This window comes from Mastomys coucha, unplaced genomic scaffold (genome assembly GCF_008632895.1).
Source record: "Mastomys coucha isolate ucsf_1 unplaced genomic scaffold, UCSF_Mcou_1 pScaffold22, whole genome shotgun sequence".
Taxonomy (NCBI): Eukaryota; Metazoa; Chordata; class Mammalia; order Rodentia; family Muridae; genus Mastomys; species Mastomys coucha.
In genome coordinates this window covers 46281098-46293527 of record NW_022196905.1, presented here as the reverse complement: position 1 = coordinate 46293527, position 12430 = coordinate 46281098, and the positions used below count along the sequence as shown (strand labels likewise).

The window sequence follows — 12430 nt, the reverse complement described above, 5'->3', positions numbered from 1 at the left end:
AAGACGCCTTTAAGAAGAGGTTAAAATACAAGAGCTGTTTCTCTGAGTTTCTTTATGCAAAAAGAAAGATCAGCCTTAGAAGTGTGCTTTGCTTCCAGAGAAGCCCATTATTCTGCTCAGCTCTCCTTCGAGAAGAATGCTTTGTGAGCAGGGTAGCAGATGGTCATTTAGTGTTGCAAGTATCTGCGGAATTGGACAAGTACAGAAGAGGAATGTAGAGTGGCTGTTGTGAGCTGAAGCTTAGAGGACAAACCGTGTTCTAGGAGAACACCCGATTCGTAATTCCAGTGTCTTGTAGCAGAGCTAAGTTCCAGAAGCAGTGGTTCATTTGTGCCCTAAAAATGGAATTCTTGAGTCTTGGAGATACCTGATTTGGAGCCTGGATGTGGGACTTCAGTACCTCGAAGGCAGCATTTTGCCACTTGGGCAAGCCTTACTGAGTGTGTGTAGATCCTTGGTGCCAGCCACAGAGGGGACCACAATATTTAGTACCACTTTCCTTAGCTGTAGACATCTTTGTGTGGGGGTATGTATCCATGCCACATTGCCCATATGTCCATGCTTTTTGAGACAGATGTGAATCACCATTTCTGCTCACCCTATCACATGAAGCAGCATGCTTCACATAGCCCAAGACCTTCTCTTGGAAGTTTACTGAACTATGCACGTCTGGACTCTGGTGAGGGATTGTATGGCTGTTGGGTTTCATGACTGCAGATCATTCTGTAATCCAAAGGACATACAAAATATAATGCTTAATATAATTCAGCTCCTTTTTTCATTAACATCATGAACTATGGTGTAAGGTTTTGTGTTTTTGTTCTAGAAATATAGCTGACATTAGCATTCAGGTATACAGTTCAGTTTATCGGTAGTGAAAGTCTTCTAAAATGAAGTTAAATACAGCACAAAGGGCATAGAAAATCAATATTATTTCATTTCTTGAGGTAAGATCTTTTTATACACATTTGCTTGGGCTGCTTATAAATTTCTTCTGTTACAGAAGTATTTTATAATAAATGTCAGTTATAGATTTAACTGTAGCAGAAAATAGTACAAGTTCTGTAGCACCTTCATGCATCAGGTAAGAACTGCTTAGCTCAGTGTTAGCGTAAGATAGCCATACAGTATCCTGAAAGATATTTTTAAAGTGTGGTGATATTAATAGGACATTTAGTACTATAATATATGGACTATTGTACAGTTCAATATGTTGCACTTTGAGCTATTAGTTTACCTATACAACCTCTACACTCAGTAAAGATACTGAAAATATTTGCTGTTGAATATGAACTTCATTTGAATATAATTTTTAAAAATTATCTTTAATACTAATGATACATGAGATTTTGTTACTTTAGAATATAAAGATTTCCATACTTGATATTAGTTACTGTTAAAACTGAACTCTGGCTCGGGATGGAGATAGGCGCCTGCAATCCCAGCATCAGAAGGGCCAGACCATCCAGGCTACTTGGTGAGACCAGGTCTCGACAAACCTGAACCTTTCAATTTTGCTGTCATTAGCCAGTGATTGATAGACCTGGCTCAAAGTAATTGATTAATGGATTAGGATTGAACATGCGCAAATTCAGTTTTCTGATAACCATATATGCATGGTCACATTTGCAGGCACTCTCTAGGGATGTTACTGAGGAAACATTCTTTTTCAGGAAAAAACCCAGCTCAGGTACAAATTAAGTACTCATTAGGTTCCATTCTACAGGTGTGACAGCCACACTAGAGAGAAGATTATTTTAAATTGGCTTTCAGCACTGAAGTGCATAAAGAACTTTGTTTATTTAATAAACACTTAACAACAAGTGAATAGTGAACAAACCTTGTTTCTAGGGGACATAGGGATCCGTAAAAGACATCTCTTGGCTACCAGGTTTATTCCTCCTAATGAGTTTGGAAGTGTTAGACCTACTGATGAAAGTTAGGATTTTAGTAACTAGTACCAATAATGAGACATTAGCACCTCATATCTATGTGGAAATAAGGGGCCTTTAAAAAAAAAGTGCAGAGCATTTAAAATTAGCAACCTGTGTATTTTATAGGAGATGAAAATATACACATGAAATTCATGAATTCTACTTTTAGGAACTGATACAGTAGTAAGAGATTTTGAGTTGTTTTAGTTGCCATAAGATTCTTGGTATTTTTACTTCTATATGATTCTTACATGTTCTGCTTTTTGAAGGAATATTAGAATAGTGGTTTGGAGATGATCTAGGTAAATCTTTATATAAAATATATAAGAAAAAATAGCTTTTCACATAATTTTTCCACTCCATTTCTGAAAATGACCACAGTTGTCTTAAATATTTCTAAAAAAAGTTATTCAAATTGTGTTTATTGATAGTTTAATGAAGTCATGAGTTATATAGGAAAAAAGATGTAAAAGATGTAAGTAGCACCTTAAGTAGAATACTAATTCTTCAATACTGGGCAGAATTGTTTTGGTTGTATATGACAGTTGTGGCTGTCATTATCAAACATAGCTTGCACATAGGGATGTATTTTGAAATACAGGTAAGTATCAAATGTTAATAAATGTGCTTGGGAAAAAATAGTTCATTAAAAATGTTAGCTGCTAACCGGGGGGGGGGGGGGGGGGGGGGGGGGAAGCCAGGTGGTGGTGGCACATGCCTTTAATCCCAGTACTTGGGAGGCAGAGGCAGGCGGATTTCTGAGCTCGAGGCCAGCCTGGTCTACAGAATGAGTTCCAGGACAGCCAGGACCACACAGAGAAAAAACAAACAAACAAACAAAAATGTTAGCTGCTAGATGAGTTACTGCTCTACATAGCTCTGAAAATATAAGCACTGTTGAAAGAAAACCTAAAGAATAAAAAGACTTGAAAATAGGCTTGGAAGAATGCTCTTCCAGGGGACATGGGTTTGGTTCCTAACACTCACATGGTGGCTCACTGTCATCTGTAACTTTAGTTTCAGGGAAACCAACACCTTCTTCTGGCCCCTGCATGCACGAGGCACACATACACATACACACACACATACAGATGCAGGTAAAACACCCATATATAACTTTTTTAAAAATTGAAAATAATTTATATTTTAGTTGTGATTTTTTTTTTTTTTTTACTTTTTGGTTATAAAAGTTTATAACCAAAGTTTATATAAAGTTTATATGTAACCAAGCTTGTTATATTAACCAAAGTATATATAAAGTTTACTTTAGTGATCTATATTTCATGATTTTGACATGCCAAGAATTGTTCTAATAAAATACTCCCAGCTTAAGAATGGTTATGAATATAACATTTTAGGTGAGAATAGAAAATACTTTTGTTAGCATGGATGAGGCCTTTGTAGCTCTCAGGAACCTGGTAATACATAACACTGGACAGCGTTCTCCCTCCTCTCTTAGTCCTAACCTGTTACCAGGTGTAGTTGTTCGTCTATGGACTTCAGACCTCAAAAGCTGCTGTGAGGGAGCTACCTTAGGGAGGAAGCAGAATCAGTTTTTGTGACCTTTGAACTTGAAAAGTGTCGTTTTCTCTCTTAGCCCTGGTGTCTCTCTAGACCTTACATTTGGCCATAGATGGAGGTCAGTGAAAGTAGACTTATTTTACTGCAGATGGACTTGGTAGGTCAGTCTACATCATTTCAAAAGCAGACACAGAAGAAAATAACTTCAGTTTAACAGCTGCTGACTCAGTTATAGGCCATGTCTTTATACATGTGACATTTTAGACTTAGAAACATTTATTACATTCTTTTTTAAAGATTTATTTATTATTATATATAAGTACACTGTAGTTAACTTCTGACGCACCAGAAGAGGTCGTCAGATCTCATTACAGGTGGTTGTGAGCCACCATGTGATTGCTAGGATTTGAACTCATGACCTTTCGGAAGAGCAGTCAGTGCTCTTACCCACTGAGCCATCTGGCCAGCCCCATTTATTACCTTTTGATGCTATTGGCAAAGTACTACAAGTTTTAGTTTTAGATATTGTAGTCTTTGAATTAAAAGAAATATTAATTTTAGCTGTTGCACCTTAAACAGAATAGATTTGGGGTTGGGGATGTAGCTGAGAAATAGAGCACTTCCCTGACACACACAAGGCTCTAGTTTGACCTGGGGTGCACACATGCACACACACATACATGGCAGTGCACTTTTTAAACTACTACTTACTGTGTAACTTGAATCCTAAATGGATACATCTTAGCTTTGAACACATTGTTGACAAAGGAAGTCACCTGAGGACAGGAACTGATTACTGTGTGGAAGAACCACTCTGGCCCCTGTGTAGAACAGTGCAGTGCTGAAGAGTTGGAAGAGATGTCATCTGTTGTGCTGGTGTTGTATCCAGAAATGGATGTCTATTTAGGTAGAGAGCTTGCTCTTGCCAGGTGTGTCAGTACATACTTATAATCCCAGCTACTTGGGAAGCTGAGACTGGAGGATCAAAAGTTCATCTCTAGCCCAGGCAACTTAACAATATGCTGTCCTTCCAACCAAAATAATTCTGAAGTGTTAACTCTAAAAGTTCTGCAGAGATGAGATATATTATATCTCAAGACCAGAGGTAAGTTGGGGCTGCCTTTCCCCCAAGTCCCACGGTTCTGCTGTTCACGGTGGCTCTGAGTCTCACTGTGTTGTGGTAAAGGAGAGTCATGGATGAGATGGTAAATAGCATATACGTCATACCAGCCAGATTTTGGATTATGGTTTGAGTTTGATTTATTTAACTTTTAAATGTGATATTTTGTTATTCAGGAAATGTTTGTCTATTTATCCACCCAACTAAAGAAGTTGGCAGAGGCCCACAATGAAAGACTGCTGCAGACACCTCACAATCCCATATCCTTAGGTAATTTTCTTCTTTTAATAGAAAAATATTTGAGATATTCTTAGAAGAACATTATCATTTAAATGTTTCTGTAAGGTAAGACCTATCAACTGAGGGAATCAGATCAGTAGTAAATATAATGAATATAATGAATATATATAATGTATATATATATAGTTTGACAAATATATATAATGTGTGTATACACACACACACACACACACACACACACACACACACACACACACACACATACCTATATAGTAATTTAGGGCTTGCTTCTTACCATGACAGTTTGCTCAGTTAACAAACCACCAACATAGCGTTTTTAGTGCCTTTGTTTTTCTCAGCTTCTTCATGTTAGGAAGAACTGTATTGTGAATTGATCTGCTGATATAAGGACTAGTATTTCTGTCATGCAGTTCGGGAACTATTGAAATGAGTATAGTGGGCTAGAGAGATAGCTGGTGGTTAAGAATGCTTGCTCCTTCCTCTTCCAGAGGGGGTAAGTTCAGTTCCTAGCTCTGGCAAGGGCAGCTTACAACTGCCCTTAACTCAGCTCTAGGGACTCTAACATCCTCTTCTGGCTTCTGAGGCACCTAAACACACATGCACATGTCTACAAACAAATACATAAATAGAAAGCATTTTTAGAAAGTAAATAATTGTGCCAGGCTGTGGTAGCACATGCCTTTCATTCCAGAGGTAACCTTGAACAGGCCAGCATGGTCTACAGAGAGAGTTCCAGGACAGCCAGGGATACACAGAGAAACCCTGTCTTAAAAAAACAAAAAAAGTGAATGCTCGATGTTTACATACTTAAGTAACTTAAAAGCTTCATAATAAGTGTATGAATATATGAAGTAGAATATGTTTTGTATTTCTCATCTAGTTGAGGAAAGTGAATCATTTAAAGCCCTTTTGGAATGGGCATCTATGGGGAAATGTGGGCCCCAATACCTAAAACATAACTCTTAATCCTTTGCCCACTTAGCGGGTCATGCTGGGTAGGTAGTTGGAGCATCAGTTTTACCATGTTTTAGTTGCCAGTCCCTTTTCTCTAACTCTGATATGGAGATAATAATTCATCATGCAAAACTGCTTAAGGTTTGCCAAGATGTTTGTAGCAGTGCAGCATGACAAACAAGTCTTCAGTAAGCAATGGCTATGGTAGTGGTGGGGGCAAGGGTGCAGCTTTACGGTGTATGTGCAGAGTGACACCTTTACATCTGTGTGTGCAGAAACTGACCTTGGTCTTACATGGACTGAGATAGAAGACTCCACATTCTCATTGCTTAAGTTCTTCCAAGGTGGTTGACTTCAGTTAACAGCTCCATTGATCACTTGATTGTTCCATGTATTTAGCTGGAAAATTAACTTTCTAAAAGGGAGATACAGGAATTTTGTCCATGATTGTGAACGTGTTTTCTCAAAATTAAGTTTTTCTGATATGGAAACAATACCTGCTATAATTTATCAAGTACAGTAAGGTGCTGTTGTGCCATGGGCAGTGCATGAAAGCAGTTTCCTTATCATCATTTGTTTTGTAATCCAGCAGCTTGCTGAATGTCTTTTCTCTCCTAGCTATGACACTTAAGACGCTGGATGGACACTGTGACAAAGCTGTCACTCAGCTTGGCTCAATGCTTTTTACCAGACAAGTGTCTGGAGCCAGGTAAGTCGACTTAAAAGATGAGTCTATCTGCTTTTGATGTCACCTGTAGGCCACTATGTGTCTGTCCCTCCTCCAGAAGGGACATCTGTAACTTTTGAACCCTGTTTGTTTTCATTCTGTGGTTTTTCTAATGGACTTTCAGGACTCCTGTAAGCCTATCCAAACTCTACTTCCTAAACTTTAAGAACTCACAAGTTCCAATGGAAGGCACTGCTTAGGTGAAAGCCCAGTTGTGTGACTGTTCTAAGACAATGAGTCTGTCGGATTTGTCCTCAGTACCTCCTGGGTTTTAGGGCTTGGTTTTCTGCTGATTCCAGGTTTCTGGCTTTTCCTTCACCAGCCCTTCTTGCCCTTTGCTGTCCTTTATAGTGATTTGGTGAGATAAATTATTCTTTTTGTCTGACTCCTTTACACCACCCCACCCCATGTAATGAGTTTCAAGTTTTATTACAATAAAAAGTGCTTGTGTTAGCTTTCCTTAAAAAAAAAAAAGTTTAATCAAGAATTCTCATCAGTAGTCCTTCACTATATACTGACCTGTGCCTGAGAATTCACTATGGTCAAAGAACAATAAGGTAAAAACCCTGTGAGGCTGTTAATTCCCCACCTCTAGACTCTGTGATCAAAGTATAGGAAGACAGGACTCTTGTTTCAGTGCCTCTCTGGATAGATTGTTGCTGTTGCTGCATTGGTTCTAGGATTGAACCTAGGGTTGAGGTGGTGGTACACACATGACCACAGATACATGCCCAACTCTAGATTTTCAGACAGGGTGTCACTAAGGTATCCAAACTGAACTCACTATATGGACCACGTAGGCCTAGAATTTGCAAGTCTCCTGTCTCAGCTTCCCACATAGGCCCAGGTTCTGTGTAGATTTTTGTCTAATTTGTTCTTAAATGATCTTCAATACTGTCATATTATGATAGTAGGAGTATGGCTTTTTCCCTACCAATTTCAAGCGGAAATGTTGCTAATGAAATACTGTTTTCTAATTGTTCTACTTAGATTTATGTTGCTATAATTAAAATACTCTGACAAAAAGCAAATTGGAAGGGAAGAACATTTCTTTAACTTATACTCTAGGTCATAGCCCGTCCTCAAGGGAAGTCAGGGTAGCAACTCTAGCAAGAGCTGAAGTATAAACCATTGAGGAAAAATACTTACTGTCTAGTCCATTCACTTATGTTCAGTTAGCCTTTTTAAACTGTCCAGGACCACCTGCCTAGAGATGGTAGTACTGCCTACAGTGAGCTGGGCCCACCTATATCAGTTAGCAATCACAATAATATCTCATAGATAAGCCCAGAGGCCAGTCCATTCTGAGGTTCCATCTCCCAGTTGACTTTAGGTTGTATTGACCAAACAAACAAACAGCAAACAACTAACCAGAACACTAAACTAAGAGGGTTATGTATTCTTGTCAACTTTTACTGAGAAGCATACTTTCCACTCACATTTGCATGGCACTAAAATCAGATATTTTAGAGAAAAATGCAGTATCTTGCTCTAAATGTTTTTCATCATATACATCTCAATGAAAGCATTTTATTCTGACTTATACTGTCTTGTTCTATTGCTAAGAGACATCATGAACACTTACAAAGGAGAGCATTTGGGCTTGCTTGCAGTTTCAGATGTTTTGTCCTTTTTCATTGTAGTGGAGAATAGGACAAGTAGAGGAGAACATGGCAACAGGCAGGCAGACATGATACTAGAGAAAGTAGCAGAATGTTCTACATCTGGATCTGTAGGCAGCAGAAAGGGAGAGAGCACCACTGGGCCTGGCTTGTCCACCCCCATTGGCATACTTCCTTCAGCAAGGCCACACCTACTCCAACCAAGTCACACCTCCTAATCCTGCTAAGTAGTGCCACCTGCTGACTAAGCATTCAAATGTATGAGCCTATGGGGGCAATTCTTATTCAGCCACCACACCTGCAGAGGATAGAATGCCTATGTCAAAGGACTTGGGTTTTATTTGTGCTTTGATTGGATCTTCCTGGATCTGGTAGGTTGTGAGCTAGCTGATGGGGGAGCTCATAATGGAATTTGGATTCTCTGGGTACTCTGAAATAACAGTATGAGCTCTTAACCACTGAGCATTCATCTGGCCCCATTGTTTGGTTTGGTTTTGTTATTAGCCAGCGACTTTCTATGTAGCCTGGCTGGCCTTGGGATCCTCCTCCCTTTCTTCTAGTGCCAACAACACCTGGCTAATGACAGCTTATTCAAAGAAAAAACCTAAAACTTAGGGCAATTCAGCTTTTAACTTGAGAAACTGTCCGTATGCCACATAGTTCTGATGCTTTTGGTTTGTTTGTTGTCGAACCCACCTTCCCCTCCCCTCACTGTCCCCCCAGACAGGGTTTCTCTGTGTAGTAGCCCCAGCTATCCTGGAATTTGTTTTGTAGAACAGGTTGATCTCGAACTCACAGAGCTCTTCCTTCCTAGGGCTGTGATTAAAGGTGTGTGCTTCCATGCCCAGCTTTTTAGTGGTTTCTTTAAAAGTGAAAGATTAGGAATCTGCTTGTGTCTAAGGAAGCCATGGAAGTCAGCCTTAAATAATGCATTAGCTGTTGGTGGCTGTTGCTGTCTGCTGGCCTCCTCCCACTGAAGCAGTTACCTAGTTCCTAGATCCTGCTGGGAGCCCTTTCATTGCCTGTGGCTGGTTGCATGATTGAAATTTTCATTTGTTGTTGGTGAGGTGACAATAAACCAAAACATTTTGCCTTATACAGTTGAAGTCAGATTCTAGGTTTGGCACAAACTAAATTTCTTATTACTTCTTTGAAGAAGATATGAAGATGAGCTTCTTGCTGTCTATTATAGAGGCTGAGTAAAGGGCCATCACTAGGCAGGACTTAGCTGACAGTTTGCTTGCATTGGCCACAATTTATGCCTGTTTCACAGCTTCTTAACTGGTGGTTGTATAGCTTTATGAGACAGTTGTCTTGTATCTGGGTGGGTGATATCTATTAACATCACCAGACAAGTCAGATTGATACATCTTTTTCCCTTTCAGGGCTGTGCCTCTTGGGAATGTGCAAACTGTGAGTGGCCATACTTTCCAAGGCTTTATGTCCCACACAGATAATTACCCCTGTGCTTACCTCAATGCAGCAGCAGCCATTGGGATGAAGATGCAGGATGTAGACCTGTTCATAAAGAGACTTGACAAGTGCTTCAACATAGTAAGAAAAGAACAGAACAGAGCAAGTGTTGTGTGTGGAACTGACGACAGCAAAGGTGAAGATGCGGACATTGAGGAAATGGCTTTGAAACTAGATGACGTGCTTGGTGAAGTGGACCAGGGCCCTGCTTTATGACACAGGGCTCTTTCTGACAGTTTACACAAGCAGTTTCAACAATATATGTAAAGTTTTTGAATGGAGAGTTTTATAGAGAATGTTCCGTCAAGGAAGAGACTGGACTGAGGGTAGCCGTTGGTGACTTTTTTTATCCTTAGATTGCCTCAGTCTTTATGATTCTTAGCAGGTTATAACATGCAGTTGCAGTGAACACAATTCAGATGATTCTTACTAATATAAAATATAAAGCTACATGTAATTCTCATTCAACTACAGAGAGCTTCTTCTTAGCCATTCTTCAGCATTCAAAGATTTTTTTTTTTGTTTCCAATCACATAGAATTGAGAAAGATCTGTTTCTAACGCTGCTAAATACCAGATGTTTATTTCTCTGTCTCTGTGCCTATTGAAGGGACGTTTCCCAAGGAAACAGCCAAGTCATAAGCTTAAGAGCAGTTGTTTGCAACTGGACTGGCTTCATTATATATAAACAACATAACAACTCACAGTGGGTGCTACTGCCATTAAGTGGTTGAACCGTGCAGTTCCACTCAGCTCCTTACCTACTGCCCAGCACGTGACTCCACAAAAGAATTCTCCAGTCGAGAATGTCAGGAGTGATATGTTTTAAGGGAGTGAGCTCCTCAGCTAAAGAGGGGTTTCCACATGTGCTTTCTGGTGAAAGCTGTTTGTGATGGGCTGCATGGAAGTCAGTGGCCCTGTGAGAGCAGTGCCTAGTGATGGGATGGGTGTCATGGTTCATTAAAGTATGTGCCATGCTGTTCATATACCTATAAAATCAGCTAATTATATATTTTTAGACCATATCTCAGTGATATGTGACTGCAAAAATTAAAAAAAAAAGCTAGCTCTGTGAATGTTACTAAGGCTACTTCACGTGGAGACTGTTAGTGACAGTAAGAGTCACTAGTTGCAAACAAGTTGTTACAAATTGTTTTCTCTAGTACCTGCTCATTTTTCCATTTGGGCAACTGCAAACTTTATTCCACATACTGTGTGGGCTTTAAGCAGCCTTTGTGACTGCATATATATGAATGACTGAAATTCTAGGCCCAGAACTTCTGTGATTTTTTGTTAGTTATACAGAACAAAACAAACAAACAAAAAACTAGACTGGAGACTTAGTGAAAACCCTTGGAAACAGCCATGCCAAGCTGTGTTCCTTAGGCCTGGCCTGTGGAGCGGCACCCCACCCAACACATTCATGGGGAAAAGGGTTCATGGGGGGATAATTTGTAAATTTGCTCATGGTGTATTAAATGCTACAAGAGGATTTCTTTAGTAAAATCAGCCTGCTTTTCCAAGAGGAGCCAGTTCTCTGAAGTGAAACACTCTTGGTACATTTTCTCCCAACACAATGGGTGGAATGTGTTAACCTCTGGATTCTACTCTTTCATTGGTGTGGCACTGAGCTGTATATGCAAAGGGAGTCTTCCTTGTCTACGACCTTAAAGGGTTTGTACAGGTGAGCTTAGCCAGAAGCTGTTTTGAGTATGTAAGTTGGGTTGTGTGAGCCACTGATGCACCTGCAAGTCAAGGCTGGAGAGAGAGCTCACTTGCAGATATCTAGGTGGGTCCCAAATGTAGTCTACCTTTGGGAACTAGACACTAAAATGGCTCTTAGGTAGCTATAGTAACTCGTTCCTTGGGATTGAAAAGCTCTGTGCTGTTTTCTATGTGGATTCGGGACTTGCACCGAAGTGGGATGAAGCCAGAGGCCCAGTCTCTGTGGGGCCTATGAGGGTCAGATGATGCTGCCAATGGAAGTGCTGGCAGTGCAGCTTCCTACGCATCAGGCCAAAATGATTTTCTAGAACAAGTGATCTATATTGTGTGGTCATCATTTTGCTTAAGAAAGGCCAGAGTCCAGAGACTGGAGATGCTTCCTCATCTGTCCAGTATCAGCAGTTCTTGGGCTTCAGCTGCTGAATAGATAATAATTCTAATTGAAGATAAATTACATGAACCCACATGTGAATGATAGATATGGTGTAACATTTTTTTTGCTGGTGCATAAAATCCACTGCAGTTTTGGTTATTAACCCTTTCCTTTTAAAGCACTTTTAAATTCCAGCTCTGTTCCTTCTAGCTCCACGCTTGACCCTAAGGTCAGTTTTTTCTCCCCCAGCCCTGTATAACTTACCTAATTCTCTCTCCTGTTCACACTTACATGTTACAAGGATTATTCCTAACTCTGCATGAAGCACTGGCATTACCTGGGATGCTTCCTGATTTGCCTGTGTTGCCTTCAGGCTGTGGCTATGGAGGACACAGTGCAGGCATTGCCTAAGACACTACTACTGTCTTTGTGGCCCGACTCCTCTTATAATAAGGCCATAAAGTAGACATTTGGAGGTTGATTTTTAAAGGTACTGGGCTGGAGTAGTCTGCCTAGAGAAGAAAACTGAATCACGGGATGTTTGGTCACTAATGCACCTTACTCACATTGTAGGGAGAGGTGTTTTTTTTTTTTTTTCTTTGTTTAGTGCATTTGGTGTTTTTACTTTTATTTATTTTTATTTATTTTTTTAATTTTTTAAAATTTTTTTATTAGATATTTTCTTTATTTACATGTAAATTTCTCCATTCCCAGTTTCCCC

The 12430-nt window shown here is 39.8% G+C and overlaps 1 protein-coding gene across 3 annotated transcripts in view; it reads left to right on the top strand.

Moving 5' to 3' along the window:
- The window catches only part of Sepsecs (Sep (O-phosphoserine) tRNA:Sec (selenocysteine) tRNA synthase), a 42891-nt gene that overhangs the window by 17745 nt on the left and 12716 nt on the right, over positions 1 to 12430 (top strand). For 2 of the 3 annotated variants that reach the window (XR_004110577.1, XM_031342279.1), the window contains exons 9-10: positions 4752 to 4845; positions 6409 to 6499. Coding sequence is in view for 2 of the 3 variants with exons in the window: in XM_031342279.1 (XP_031198139.1) it covers positions 4752 to 4845; positions 6409 to 6499 (185 nt within the window). In the remaining variant the exon portion in view is untranslated. Of the gene's footprint in view, positions 1 to 4751; positions 4846 to 6408; positions 6500 to 9524; positions 11135 to 12430 lie in introns of those variants that run through there. The other variant, XM_031342278.1, reaches the window with a different exon arrangement.